General features: G+C 35.3%; 1 protein-coding gene across 7 annotated transcripts in view; it reads right to left on the bottom strand.

The window, feature by feature from the left end:
• Positions 1 to 16,464, bottom strand: part of PDE5A (phosphodiesterase 5A) — a 78,089-nt gene that overhangs the window by 50,024 nt on the left and 11,601 nt on the right. For all 7 annotated transcript variants that reach the window (XM_032997651.2, XM_042796318.1, XM_042796319.1 and 4 more), the window contains exons 2-3: positions 4,687 to 5,269; positions 3,152 to 3,241 (exon numbers count right to left, since the gene is read on the bottom strand). In XM_032997651.2, coding sequence (XP_032853542.1) covers positions 3,152 to 3,241; positions 4,687 to 5,269 — 673 coding nt within the window. The remainder of the gene's footprint in view (positions 1 to 3,151; positions 3,242 to 4,686; positions 5,270 to 16,464) is intronic.

Raw genomic sequence — 16,464 nt, 5'->3', positions numbered from 1 at the left:
GGTATAAACTGGCTAATACTAACTTTTTATTGGTGGCTTTTGTACTACTGAGGATAAAATTTCAGCCTGTTTTGAAGGTTCTTCTGTGTTCTCTGTTACATGTCAATAATCCAAGTAGCAAGTCTTACATACAGATGCCTGAATAACTGTATACAGTTATCTGCTCTTACAGAAGAATCACCAGAAGAGAAAATCTTTCAGGATTAAAATGGAATCTTTGCTACAGCTTCACGTTCTCCTTATGAAAAATTTAAATACAGGAATTTGACTTGGAACCATTTTGTTGTTCTTTTTAAATAGAATACAATTCAGGTTACCCAAGGCCTTTCTTCTTCCTTGTTTTCTTCAGTGGTGATAACCAGCAAATGACACAGTCCTGAATGCAGAAAGCATCATGTGACAATACTTTTGTTATATGATAGGACGGAAAGATTTTCTGTTTAGGTATTAGAGATTGTGCAGCATGGGGTTACAGGTATCAGAAATTTGTTCAAAGCCCCCGAAGTCAGATGCAAAGCTTGGTCAGTTTGCATTTGTAATTTTTCATGGGAAAATGAGAACTCTTATTAAAGCTAGCACTATACAAGCCTCTATGATCTGATCTTTTTCATGCATATGAATTTTCTGCATATGAAATGAAGTGTTTCTGTGGCATTTCCATCAGCAAGAATAGGTTGAGTAGGGAATTGAGAAAAGTTCTTTTACTATTAAGTGAACATAATTCCATTCTTCATGTGCATCTGTGCAGAGGTAAAGCCCTCTTGTTGTAGTGATTTTTTTCTCATTGTTACTAGTTCCTGAGTCCTTTTTATGTGTTCTTCTCTAAATCAAACTGTTTTCTTCTTTTCATGTATGGCATTTCTTACTAGCTGTTATTTTTAAGTGAGACTTTGGTTTCTCACATGCCTCATGGAAATATAGGCAAATGTGAAAAACATCTACTGGAAACATCTCCGTACTTTAGCAGGCCCAAAGGATTTAATAATCAGCGTGAGATTTTCTTCCTCTCGATTACTGATTCTCATTTTAAAAAAAGAGTACTAATATTAAACAAACAAACAGAAAACCCCAGTAGCTTCTCTTTCTCTGTTTATTTTTGGATGTCTTCCAGAATTGTCTTTTGACTGTGGTTGCTGACATCCTGGGCTAGGGCAGCATTCACTAGCCTCAATATTGCTACAGGGTCTTTGGCATTTTTTTTTTTTTTAAACTGGGAGGAGCCCTGTTGTTTTGGGTTGTTTTAAACAGAAAAAGCAGCAGAATGCATATGGCAAAATAAGGACTGATCCACCGACTCCAGCATCTGTCCAGAAACATCAGCCATGTGTTATGGTAAAAGGGAGAAAAACCTTCTCATAGAGACTTTAAAATCAGAAGAAATTGAAAAATGCCATCCTTTCTTATAAGAAATCTTATAGTTTAGCTCCTTCAAATTATCACATACAAGTAGAGTGTAACACTCTCCTCAAATTTCAGGTTGGCTGAACTTTTCAAAATAAACAAATTCCTGCTTCATTTCCACTTGCTGATGCACTTAGGAGTAGAAAGCTAGCTGAAGATACAGCCAATTGCAGATTTATTCAGCCTGTAAGTCATGGTGTATTGGATCAACAAACTACAGCTCTTACTCCTTCCCCCACCTACCATCAGGACTTGGTGAGAAGTAAGCTCACACTTCCTGGCCAGCAAGGCTTTCTAGTTAATTTCTGATCCCAATTACATAGAGCATAGCATAGCATTTTTTCCATTCAGCATAAAGAAAATGGGATGGCTTGGGTGAAATTTAAAGCCCTGCATCAGCCTGACACAGACCACTGGTCCTTGACAGCTCTTCACACATCTGCTTTGCTCATCAGCTGGCCCAGGGCCAGCAGTGGCTGTGGATGGTTAGAAAGGGGAAGACTTTTAAGCAGGAGTAGGAGAAAATCAAGTACTATCCTTTGAAGAACTGAAAAAAATATTTTAAACCAAAATTAGCAGCAGGTGAAGAAAAGAAATCCTGGCTGATCATCTGGGTCAGCTAGAGTAAGATTCAACAAACAGGTTTAACCAATTTATTAGTTCAGTCCAGTAAGAGTCAAGGTGACACATTTCATAAGAAAGAATAAAAGACATAAGAGCAAGAAAAAGGTGATGTTTTCAGACCAATCTTGGCAGCATTTCTTTTTGGAGTTTGAGCTTTCTGGAAGCAAACTACAAATACTCTGAAAAATAAAGGAATTACAGGAGAGAAAATCTCCGTCTTAAGGCTCTGACACACTCCATAGAGAGCCTTATGCTTTGTGAGTATTCTAAGAACTGCTGATGTGGCTTGAAGGCTACTACATTCATGATCAAAAAACCCCCAAACTTGCTTTACTTACTTCCCAAGTAAAAATAATGAACCTCACTTTTCCATTCATTGGCTTTCACTGACCTTACTGAATTCATTCAACTACTCAGTGCAAGAAGGCATCCTTAGTTCATAGTAAGAATTCTCCCTACTGCAATAGCATCAGACTGGACGAGAGAACTTCTGTGAGAAGTAGCATGGATGGGAAATACGTACAAGAGTTCAACGAGAAGATTCACATTGTTTTAAATTAGGAGTGATTTAAGTTACATGACTTGTGGATGACTTTTCTGAATCACACTGGCATCGTGTTTTTCAATGCCTGCTGTTAAGCACTTAACATGTTTCTTAACTTATTAGTTATGAACTGAGTTAATAGAATGTAAACCCCAGCCTTTTAGACAGTGATAAACCCCACTTTGTGTCCTCTGAAGATAATAATGTAAATAGAAGCTAAGCTGAAGTACAGTAACTCTTAATTGCAATGTGAGCATGCACTGAGATAGACCAGTACCAGTAAGCATGCAGAGAACTTTAATGCTGACAGATACTTGGTACAGGAACTGGGAACAGCACTTCTAGAGTTAAATACATATATTCTGCTTCTGCATCTGGGGTTAAACTCTCCTTGACAATTCTCTTTGGCTTACATTACTGAACTAGATAAGGTAAAATTAAAGTCCAAGCAAACATAAGCAGTCTTTTTTAAAAAGAGATGGGTTTATGCTGTAAGACAGTGGTTGCCAGCTAATAAAAGTTTAAAGCATTAGCATAGCTGGAAACAGTATTACATGAAGTGATCGCAATACTGCAACTTACCTCCTCCTTATGATTCTTTATTGGCATACAGAGAATACTCTGAGTCTTATACCCTGTGATCTGGTCAACTTCTGCATTGAATCTTGGATCCTGATACAAGAAAAAAAATACAATTACTTGACTACTTGCCTATAAAACTGTTCTTTTTCTTCCCGGTTTAAAGGTTAAGAAAAGTACAATATTTGATTTAACTGTTACCCAGTATAACAAAGGTTCCGTTACTAGCTAATAATTATATAAAATTGTTACTATCAGTTTGTTAAAACAACAACAAAAAGGCATTTATGTGGAACATGAGTGCCTGTGGATAAATACAAATACCAGAAAAAACATAAAAACCCCCCAAACTCTAGGAGAAGCCTTTATTGAGCCTAGACCATTATTATAATAAATGTATACATGAACTAACCATCCCTATCTTTAATGAAGAAGAAATTACAGAAATACACTGAAAGACATATGGCCACAGAGGAACAAAGTTTCATGAATGTGATTAGTGTTTTTGCTTTTACCAGAGATTGCTTGTTTCATTTTATCAGCTGAATATTGTTACAAAACTGATTTTTTTTTTTAAATCTTACTAAAATAAATCAGACTATTTTTAAAAGCTACTGTTCTTTCTCTGGTAATTGATGCTGCAAAAACGTAGTCAGCAAATGTTTAGTCAGGTTCTGAGGCAGCAAACAAGTGTTTGTTGAAAATGAAACAATATGAAATTTATACTGTTCCTTTTTGCTCCTAAAAAAATCTATTCGGTAATGTTACCTAATCCTGCAAACATGCTCAGATTAATTGAGATGATCAATCAGAAGCATTATTTTTCAGCTCTGTTGTATGCCTTTATTAATTAGTTAATTAATCAAGTAATTCATTAAAACTTCCATTATCCCTAAATTCAAGGCACAAAATCAGCATATCCAAAGAGCCTGGAATGAAGAGGTGTTAAACTGAGACTAAGAGATTCTCTTCCTTTTTTCATTTGGCCTTGTATTAAATAACTCAAAGTATCACTTCATTTGAGAGACTTCTACACAGTTCAAACCCTCATTCCATTCTTGTTCATTCAGCTTCTACTCTTTGTGCCTTAGGTATGATAAAATTCTCCAAAGCATTTTTAATTATAGGGCTCCAGTTCTGCAGACAATTACATCGCGATTTCATTCATTTTGGTGCAGAAGTATCTTACATCTTTATACAAGCAGAAATGTAATCATTTAAGTGTCCAAAGCTAGAAATGCAAATACTGGTGTGCACATAGATGGTTAAGATGGGGCTGATATCTGACTGCTAATGTCAAACTTATATAATTTGATATTAGCATTCCTCTAGCATTAGTCACAGCTACATGTTTCTGTATATGCATGTATCTGTAATACATGTATTATAACTAAAACCATGGTGTCAGGTTTGTATCTTGACTGGTATAGGTCAATATAGCTCCAAATACATATACTAAAATGGCAACATTACAACAGCTGATAATGTAGCTTTTTTTTTTTTTCAAGACCTGTTCAAGATAAATTTTCTTGGTTTACCTCATACGCGTTCTTGATGTTCAGAGGCTGGCCTATAGCTGCTACGTGTCCCACAATGCCCTTGTTCCACTCCAGGCGAATGCAGTTGTTGGAAGCTTCTTCCAGGGTGGAGCCTTCAGCCACGTCAAACAGCCTGCTTACAAGAAACTTCTCATTAGAGCTATCCTCACACACCAAGAACAGGGAATAGCGATCAGCTGCTATAAGCTCATGGATATGTAGGAAAATTTTATGGCAAAGTGCTGTGACATCTAAGTGACTAGAAATATCCTTCACAAGTTCTAATAGTCTTGAGCACTGATCCCCTGCACTGGTCTCAATCCTTGGAGATTGCAGAGGCATCTGTTCCTTCTTTTCAGAGCCAGAGAGGAAGCTTACTGCTCCTACTGAGTCCTTGACAAAAATAGGCCTTAAGGGTCTGTCAAATTCAGAAGCAGAGATTTTCCTTGCTGGCGTCCCAGAGTTGGTGGTCTCAGGACAGGAAGGCTGGTGACAAGCACAGGATTCACTCTGGGACTTGGTTCCCTCCTTGCAGACTGGGATGGTATGAACTCTCTCAGCAAACCATGCATTAACCATTTCTCTGTAAAACAAAAATAAAAATACAGTGACTGTTGTAAGTTAAAAATTCTCAGGAACTAATGCATATTTGAAGAGGACACAGCGAAGAGGCTAACTTTAAACCCTAACTTTAAACCCTTTCATACAGTGGACATCAGTGCACTTTCAGTGCTCCTCTGTATGAATATTCTTCAATTTTATGCAGCACTTAGCCTAGATTATGCAGTGATGTCTTATGCCCCATAAAAAGGAAGCTATTTCTGCCTAAAGGAAATACCTGAATAGGGCAGAGGAAGACTGCTTACGCTGTGGCTTTCAGAATATAGAAGATCAGAAGCTTACACCATAATTTTGTACTTGAATAATTCTGGTCCTGCCCATTCCCAAGATTTGGATTTCTACATAAGATGCGTATGTAGCCACATGAAGACAAAACTTTGTTTTAATTCTGTTTTTATAGACCATTTATAACTTTTAAAGAATATCATTTTGAACTTTATTTCTCTCTGTTAAATCACCTGCAACCCCTCTTATTTTTATGTCACCTATAGATTATATTTAAGTTAACTTCCCCTGCTCCCTCAGAGTTAGTGAAAAATGCTGTTTTGACTCAAGGTACCAAAGTTTTGCTTAAAAACTGTCAGAAAGAAACATGGATATTTCTAATTCAACTCCCTTCAAAATAATGAAAATACAGGAGAGATGCATGAAAACAGACTGTTTTCTTTCCTTGCAGATTAATTTCATTGCCTAACTCAACCCAAAATACTAAATACCCCCAACATTATATTTTTGAAGTTTACTATTAATTTAAAAAGTCACACATCTCATATTTAACTGTTTCTCAAATTAACTTAGCACTAGAATGCCAACCCTAATAATGCCCTCAGTAAATACAGCATATCTTGAATTATCCATAAGCACCCATCACATCACTGACATGAGTATGCTTTCTTACCACTACAGTATTTCCTTCTCCACAATCCTCTTTTTTTTTTTTTTTGGTAAATACAAGGCTTTTTATTTCGTTTACTCAGTGTTGAGGATTCTTCACAGCACATGATCTACACTTGGAAGGAATAGTTTTTTTCTGAATTACATAATATATGGGCCTATGAACAGCAAAAATCCTATTAAAAAGTCTGATCTTTTGGAAACCTTTCATGGTGGTCATGTTTTAAATTTGGGATTTTTTTATTTGCTCAGAAGACCACAGGAATTTCAAGAGTGAAGCTGAATGAAACCATGGAAATTAGTCAGGTTAGTCAGCTGCTGATCTGTTACATGCATCAGTATATGTTAAATATGAAAAGCACAGTACATAGCCTTTTTTTTCCTTACAGAAAGCTTCATCTGTGTTGTAGAATGAAATACTGCAAGTGCAAATAACAATTAATTTAACGTAATCCATTAAAATTTAAAGTCCACCAATATTATTTTTATTAGTAAGCAATCCACAACAGGAAACTTATTTGTCCTCTATTAGGAAAGGAAAGTTTAAAAGAGTTTTTCAGATTTTGCAATCATATCATTTGGAGACCTCAACTGTAGGCAAACTTTCTATGAAAAATTCAATTGATTTAGGAAATAGTGTGAGTATATAGGGAGCACCTTGTCAAAAAACCCCAGTCATTATGTTACTGTATCCATTCCACTTCAGTGTGAGCTACCTGGTAATTTTTTTCCCCTTAAAAAACTATGTCTGACTGAGGTAAATATCACTCAGTGTAGCACTGTAAAACCAAAGTCGTCTTTTATTCACACCAGTGCAACTCCAAATATGTGGATGATAGACTATTCTTTATTTTGGCTTCTGTCTGTGTACTATGGTCCTGATCACACAAAACCTTACCTACATGTTTAATATCATTTATAGCCTTATAGCCCCAGTGATCTTCAAGGCTGAATTGTCAGTGTGGTCACTCAGGATATCTGTGAATCTTCTTACGATCAGAGTCCAAAACCACTGAATGAAAAATTGGATACAATTAAGGTGGTGGGAGTTTTGCCTTTTGAGTTCCGTATCTAGGATTTCATTCCATGTTTTTATGTTTTCCATGAACCTCCTGGACCAGTGCTTGCTGTAGCAATAATATACCTCAATCAACAGCTATTATAAATTTCCCAGCAATCTAAAACTAGTCCAATTACTGGAAACATGATGCCAGAGAACAAAATGAAATTCCATTATTATTATTAAAGAGTTTTGGTTCATTACTTAGTTACTTATTTTTAAAGGAAGTAAGCTCTGCTTTTTAAGTATATTAATAAAAACTATCAATGATCCTTCTTTATTACAGCACCGATACATATTTTTTTGTGGAGTTAGCTCATCCAAATGTTTCTTGCGGTGAAGAATCATAAAGAACAATGAATATATTATTCGAACTTCAGCTTTTACAAGATTATTTTGTAGTACTTAAACAGGATAAATATTAAATGTGGGAGCTGTGACCATATATAACTGAAATGCATAATATAGTTTGCATAGGGCAATATCACATTTGCAAAAGCTGTTTCAATGAGAGTCAAAATAAGAAGCTAGCATTTGATAACATTTGGAATTTTCATTTATTAAACTGAATGAGAAAACAGGAAAAATTTGTGATGAAAATGACCAAAAGTATCCTTAAGAAAAATAAAAAGCTTAAATTGCAAAACCACAGTACAACCTCTAAAATCAGTGCTGATAACTCTTGTCATCATATGTGTTATGTTATATGTGGGTTCTTTTTGTTTTACTCTAACTTCCTCAAGAAAAGGAATTACCTGAAAATTTTAGCTTTTTGTAAACATTTAGCCCTAAGGCTGCAGAAAATAACCTGAAAATGCAAGCTGGGTTCATTTAAAGCCTCAAACACAGTAAGATAGATATAGAATAATCAATAGTTTTAAAAGAAGGCTTGTGACTTGACCCAGTTTCATGATTATGTGTGCTGACTTGATTTGTGCACATTGAGGACTGTCATTAATAGAAAATAAGATTTAAAAGTAACTGTAATAACCTAGTATCAGATGGAGAGTGTTCTTGAACTAGCAAGTGATTAGGCGTAGGAAGCTCTGTATTTTGTCTAAGCATGTTCAAAAATGCACAGACATGAACTTGTACTATTGCTGAGTGACAGCAATTTGTAGAGCAATCTGATTTACTGCCAATTTACACATGAGGAAAAGAGAATATAAAATGCTATAATTTCACTTAGCTCAGTTTTACACTGTATTTACATACGTGGATGTGCTGATATAGGATATGAGGCAGAGAAAGAATCAGGTACCCTTTGTGGACAAGGCAAAAGCTAAAGCAGAAATTTTATTTCTCTGTTGAAACTTGCCATTTTATTTATTCTAGAGTGTTGTGTAATGATGTCCCCTGGCCTTAATGGTGTAATAATAGTAATCAGTAAGAACAGTGTATTCTGAATTCTGATACCATTTCTCAAACTGTGGCCATGAGATGATTTACATTTTACCCTCTTGCCTTTTTATCATGTAAAATAAGCATTCATGTCTCTATCTTATGGAGGTTATTGAGGGATGTGGAACATAACTGTAAAATCTTTCATATGAAAGTAATTACATTTCTTCAGTAAGAACTGACTACTTGTTAGGTATCTGCACTATTTATGAAGCACTTTGAACAGAACTATATGTGGAGCTGGATAATTATGAGTAACATAGCCATGTCCTTTTTAATGTCTCTTAGATGATAGTCCAGTAACTTGCCAACATAGTGTGCAATTCTCAAAGTTCTGTAGGTTAACAACAACAAATCTTTAATTATACTGTTTAAGCATGGTTTTCAACTTCAAACCATGTAGGCATTTTTATTTGGGCAACAGAAAAGCTGTTCAAATTCAGCTGGAAAAAGAACAGTGTTCACTGACCTTTACTGAATGCCTCTTCTAACAAGGAAACTATTTAGCTCCTTTTACTCACACAGTTATACGCGAGTGGAAGAACTAACATTTCACATTAACCAACATATTTTAACTCTATTTAAAATCTATCAGACAAAGTGTTGACATGCATTTGTTTGTTGACGCTCAATTCTATTTAACAGTGCATGACAAGAAGAATATCATTACTAACACAACCACTTTCTCAGCACAGAATTAGCTCAACAGATATCTGATATCAGACACATACTGAACCACAAGTGAGGTTACTGGAAATTAGTAACAAGTGCTATGTATGATTAAGATGTCATTTTGAAAGGACTACAGGAAGAAACAAACACTTGTGACGATTCATATGAATTGTTTTCAGTAAGCATTGGCAATCGAGATTTGATTGGAAGGACTAGATCCTTGCTGTAGAAGTAAGTTTAGAAGTTGCAGGAGTGTATTAAACAGGAACAGATACTGATCTGTAGTGACATACGCAACTAGTTAAAACCAATGCAATTTCTCCACCCCAGCATAGCAATCACTGCATGTTGAGGAGTTGCAGGCATCAGCATCCATTCCTCATGAGCTGTACGTATCCTTTACAGCACTATGATCCCTTACTGCAGTATGAGCCTCCACTCGAGAAAGCTATAATTTATCCCAGAGTTCATAAACAGGAGTAGTTGAATATGAAGTAACCAATTTTTTAGTCACTTCTATCAGCCAAATCTAGTCCTTCCTCTATAAAACACAATTTCAAAGGAGCAGGACAATAGTGACTACTGAATTTGACTGGTGACCTCATCAGCAGATGACAAAATTGGAGAGGAATTTTGGTATGGATGAGAAGGGGATGAAAAATACAATGGCAGGTAAAACATTTAAAGAAAAAAAAAATACTGTGTGATCCTCCCCTCTATAATCACTTGTATACAAGTACGTATTATCTGCATTACGTGAGAACTTGGGAACTTCAGAGAAATTAAGCCTCTTTGGCCCTAATTTGTTAAATACTGTACAGAAGGTAGACCTGTCCCTAAAGCAAGAAGTTTTCAATATGAATAGGCAACAAAAATAGGTATCACAGGGTGAGAAAGCACAGGCACAAGCAAGCAACGTGGCTTGAGCCAGGTCACGCAGAAGGGCACAAGTAGACCTGAAGACAACCTCATGTCTAAGATCTGAAGAGAACCTTGGTTTGTTTCCTGGGCCATATGTATCAGACCATGCTGACCTGACACTAATTAGTATTCTACTCATACACTGGAAATCTTAAATAATTTATTGTACCCATATTTGCTTGATCTATGACATCTTCAAAACACAAAGCATACTTCTCAAAAAATCCCCTAACAACCAGTAAAGATGTTTAAAGAGTAACAGCTAGATTATAATTGTCTTGCTCACACTTGTAACCATGCTACGTATGTAAGACCATACCAATGTGGTCACTGAGCAAGTATTTGGTATCTTTGGACAAAAGGTGCAAAACCAGAGCACAAAAGTAATACTGGGATGCAACAGTGACAGTATACTGCATCTCACTTATCTTGCGTAAAGAATGTATAAGAATTACTGTACCATAAATGTACTGAGTGATGAGCAGCTTTCAGAGAAACAGCAAATAATGCCCCATAAAATTCCTCATAAATCTTTCATATATACAATGTGTAATGTTTCAGTAGTTGTGTGGACTGTGTTGCTAATTTTTCATTCAAATCAGTAGTTACTGATAACACATGTCAGGAGGCGGATTCAATCCAAACTTGCCTAATAGAAAATGCCAGCTATCAAGTATCTGAATTCCTGTGGCCTAATCCTGCTAGTGTTGCAATCAACAATATTTCAAGCCAAGATATGTAACTCTTCTCTTAATTGCTTTCCTTAAAATAACCACTAGATGTCTTCAAATTTCTTTCCCCCATTTTGACATAATTTAGACATAGAAATCATTTAAAGCATTAGCAACAACTCAAAAACTATTCAGTTTTAACAAATGAGTTTTAAAGCTGAAGTCACTTGGATATTATACTTGCCTTCCCATTTTCCTTCCAGTACTTCCTATTTCATAATCATGTTCTAAGTGGTTTTGTCTCCTTTCTGGCCATGAAATATTTAAATAAACTGTACAAGGCCTCACTGGATGGAAACAGTAAACTGCCTGTAAAATAAGTGTTTTCAAACTAACTAAAAAAGTAGATTGACAAAGACAATAGTTGTTTTTCATTAAACCCTGTCCAATTATATTTATTAGAGATGCTATTTCTAACAGTGGTAGGCAAACAGTTTTTGAAGACAAAGTATGACTTAAAGTCAGTGCAAATTTTTTGGCACAACTCAGTCAAATACGTAAGCATACATTTAACTTTAAACATGTTAAGTGGCCCTACTGACTTCTGTTTGAATACAGATCAAAATTAAGAACTCTAATTCTTGATTCAAACCATGTTCATGAAATAATGAAATAACTTTTTAGACCAAGAAATAATGTAAATCTTGTCTGAATGCTCGTATTACTTTTTTTTAAAAAAAAGGAGGCAAAGGTTGCTTTATTATTTGAAGCAGAAGTATTTGAAATGGAGGACTCGCACTAATAGGCTATTCTTGGCTATTTTCAAGTTTTCTTTAACAACCAAACTGCAAGCTTAACTTTTCACAAGAAAGCTTTCCTCCACAGGAAGGACTTTCTATTCACACTATAAAGAAATACTTCAGGGATTGAAGGTCAAATTCTAAAACGTGACCTTTATTCCTCTTTTAAATGTTTACTTCTTGTTCCAAGCTCAAAAAAATTAAAAGTAACTATGTACCTAATGATTTTGTTGTGGAAGGCAATAGCACAATGCCAGTGACTTTGGGGAAAGATGGATTAAAAGTTAAAATCACACCTGCCTGGAGACCTCACATAAGTCTTAGGCACCACTTCAGTTCCACTTAAATTCCTAAAACAGGGGTTAAGTAGGACTTGAGTGGCACAGAGGCTTTGGGATGGCTCTCTGTGCTGGGCTAAGTTCACCATAATGCACAAATAAATGGGAAAATATATATCTTTTACTAAGCAAATATATTTTGTGGCTACGTTTTCAGTGCCAGACCTAATGTGAAATTACAACCATTGAGTTATTCACAAGGGCCATTTGAGTAGGGCTTATTTTCTGACACTTCGTAAATAGCTCAATTTGTATTTCATGTCTTTTTTTCTTTTCTTCAAGTAAATCATATAAATGAGAAAACATTCCATGTAAGTTTATGTGTTTCTTTGCCCATGAGGAAGAGAAATACTTGTATTTTGTGGTTTTATTAATTATATTTATTAATGACAAAAGCAAAATGCCTCCTCTTTAATGGTGAAAATGAAAATAGGCGGTAGCATAATAGTTCAAGTCAAGAATGTGTTGTCTAAAATTGCTTTGTTTTTAACTCTTGATCCGAGTCATATATTCCCACATAATTCAGTTTTAATCTAGCATTAAAATAAGCATGAGCATAGGCTATGATGTACTGTATTTGATCTGCAGACATCACAGGTGATGCATCATGAATTTTATTCTAGTGCAGAAAGCAAGCACAATTATCTACCTACTACGGAAGTCTCATTTCAGCTTCAAAATTAGACTGATTGGTATTTTTATTTTATATATGTAGTCTTTGTCCTAATCCCATACAGAGACATGAGCTTCCTCCTCGCGTGATGATTCTTCAACAGATGCCCAACACAAAACTTGCATGAACTACTACAATTAAGAAATGAAAGAAAGGTGTCTAATTTTGTATGCCTCAGCTCCACCTTCCTTCCCAGTTGCCAGAAATCTGACCCTGTTCTCTGAAGTCTTCCTTGACTTCAAATGCCTATCGGCATTATCAAAAGTACTGTAACACAATAATAAAGTTAGCCTGAAACAAAAGAAGGCAAAAAGAAATGTTTGATATTAAAGTAGTTCACTCCATGTTATTTTCTACCTGTCCTTTAAGGTTTAGCGGTTGTATTTTAATTAATGTATTGTGCACACCCATTTGTTTCTTTATTACCTGGGGCAAATGGTATGTAGTAAAAGCATATTCTCCTACAGCTCCATATTATCTGCTAACTAGTTTATCTTCACACCAAAGATTCTGTGTAGGCATTCAGGTTATAGCTTTTGGGGAATTACAGATATAAATTGCTAGTAAGTGATTTCTTGTTTCTCAAATGACAGTTTCTTCAATCTACAGTAATTGATGTTGTAGACATTGTTTCTAAACCACTCCAGCACACACCTAGCTTTATTTCCAAGAATAAATGCCCAAATTACTTAATCATATTTACATCATCATGAATGTGGGTAACATTCCTTACCTTCCTGAGTGCTTTTAGAATCAGGAGTTTAAAATATTTTGGGATGATCTTAATACTTTGTAGTTATCAAGAAAGGCTTCAGGATATGGATACGTTATTTATAAGTGAGCCTAATGATCTCTGTAGTTGTATAACAAGAAAACTTTCCAAGATATCATAGAAATTGATTTTTTTCTGTACTTCATTCTCAGTAAAGCTCTATAAACATCTAATAAAACCAAGTAAGTGGAAAAAAATATTCTCATCTGTGCATTAATACCACTGCTTCCTGTGGTTTTCAAGCAAGGGTCCACAGAATCAGTGAGTCTGCAGTTCTCTTATAAATGCTTTGCATAGGAGAATTTAGAAAAGCAAGTCCCCTTTCAGCATATTTGAACAATTTGCATAGGACTCTGTGCCTCCACTGGAAAACTGTTAGGGATCCTTCAATCATGTAAGTTTAAAACCCACTGCCTACTTACCAAGGTCATGGTAGGGATGAATATTGCTCATGCCTGTATATTTTTAGGATTATTATTTTTTTGTATGTCAGTAATATCTTTTTAAGAAAACACACAGGCCAAAGCACATTTCAGTGCAGAAGATAGTAAATAGCTTTATCTTTGAAAATCTGAATTTTCATACACATGCTCCAAAATTAGTTTATTTTCAATTTGGAAAAATTAAGTACACATAAATTACTAAACAATGACATAATGCATATGACATATAATATTTAAGAGATTAAACATCAAATAGCCATCTTAAAATGAAAGACATTTTTTAAAAACCCTCCAGACACAGAGATTAGAAGGCAAATGTCCCAAGTAATTTAGTACTGCAGGCAGCACATTACAAACTGATTGTCCACCAACCAACAAGAAGGAAAAAACCAAACAGCTGTACTTAAGTTTTTTCAAAGTAATAAATGTAATTGATATATTCAAGTTGTGTAATCTGTGAATTCCAGCAAGTACAGTTTCCCAGTAAATGCCACTTCTGAAATCCTCAGTGAAGCACTATGAAGTACCATGCTGTTAAGGACATCTATTTTTCCAAATACAACCCCACCTTAAGTCATTTGTAAATATTTCCCAACACTGCTAATAAGCCAAGATGTATTTATAACAAAATAATCTTATTTCCAGTGAAAGGCATACAAGACTTGGGTTAATAATTTGTATCAATCATGCCATACATTTAGGAAACCAGACAAAAACTGCCTGGAACAACACTGTTGCCTCTAACCGAGAGGAGAATTTTTACTTTGGCTGTTTTGGCAGTCTGCTGCTTCTGATTGCAAAGAGCATTAAGAGAGAATCAACCCCATATTTTTAAAAGTAGGGATAAACAGGAAGTCAGAAATACAGAAGTATTCCATAGGCAATTAAAATAAGTATCATGTTTAAACATGACAATGCATGGATTATTTTTTTTTTTAAAGGAATGTGAAAGGTAAAACTTTGGGAAGACAAAAAGGGTAACGAATTCAGCTATAAACGCAATACAATTTTGTGACAAAAAACTGTGACAAAAGCTGCAGATTATGCCTTTATAACACCTAGTCAGAACAATTATATTTGCAGCAGTAGCTACAGAGAGCCTTTGACAACAGTATGGGTAAACGTAAGACACAATCTAAAAGAAGAATCATTTTACTGCAAAACGTTTCTGCATTCTGAGAAGCCAGAATATGATAAGCAGTTTTAAAACTTTGAAAGGGGAAAAACAACAAGTGGAGCTGGGGGAAAAAAAAAAAAAAAAAAAAAAAGCTTAAATTTAGTAAGAGCTAGGCATTCAGAAACTCTTGAACCCCTAAGTGTCCAGTAACACAGTCTCCAGCCAGAAGGTTTGTCAACCAGCACACTGTATCACTAAGTGAACCAAATTCATCTCATCACTGAGTGTGCCGGTGATAATCTTTGTTGGTCTGCACTTTGCTCACACTGTAACAACAGTGCAGGGATAGCAACTATTTATATTATCTCTGTATACAACTTGTCTGCCTGGTACAAAATAAAGTAATAAATAACTGACTCTCTAGCTTCATACTCATGGGATCACAGTTTATTCCCATACTCGAGGGAGCAATTTAAAGCTATTCACCTGGATTACATAACATGCTTGTAGGATTGCAACCTTGCTCTGTACAGGTGGAAGTCAATTAGCATAGTTTTATCGCAGAATATATCAGTCCACCTAGCCATCCAAGACTTGAGGAAGGCAGTAATGTGGCCTGCCTGTAGACACTATCAACTTCTAGGCAGTGTGGGATCAAAATACGAGGTATAAGCCATTTGTATATATTCAACTTCTACAACACATTTTAGGGGACAGGAGGAAAGCAGGTACAAATTTGTTAAGTAGACAACCTGCAGCCCTTCTCTACAGGAATCCAGAATATGGACTGGGGAGCCTAGCAACTCTTAACAGTTGTCACATTATGAACAATAGTTAATACAAACTACATGTGAAAAAACATGTTTTCTTTTAAAGTGCCACCTTACCAAAAAATACAATTTTTATTTAAACCATGAAAACAGATACTAATAGTAAACTGACGTATGCAAAATGGAACAAGAGCTAACTGTTCAATGACTATATGAAATTATGTGGCTCCCATATATAAAACAAAAACAAAGCATATCTGCAGGCATAAGATAACTCAAAACATTTATTTTATAAGTATTAGACACCTAGCTAAAAAACTTTTTTGTGGGAATTGCTGAAAGAATTACTGTATAAAACACTAAGGGAGTTAATTAATTGCAGACAAAAAAAATATTGAAATTATCTAATACCTAAAATAAAATTGCTAAATTAGGTTCTGATTCAAAGCTCATTACTATCAGTGGAAAGGACTGTGTAAAAATATGAGAAGCAGATACAGAAACTATCTTTAACCATTAGCAATTGTGCCTTGCTGTATGAAGTAGAATATGCCTCTGTGCTCTACAAGATACCAAATTAAGTAACTTCTTGATCTACTGCTTTTAGGGCCCATGAGGACTTTGG

Source organism: Tyto alba, unplaced genomic scaffold (genome assembly GCF_018691265.1).
Source record: "Tyto alba isolate M040663 unplaced genomic scaffold, T.alba_DEE_v4.0 Super-Scaffold_23, whole genome shotgun sequence".
In the NCBI taxonomy this organism is placed as follows: Eukaryota; Metazoa; Chordata; class Aves; order Strigiformes; family Tytonidae; genus Tyto; species Tyto alba.
Note: the sequence above shows the minus strand (reverse complement) of the source record. Positions and strands in the feature narration are given on the sequence as shown.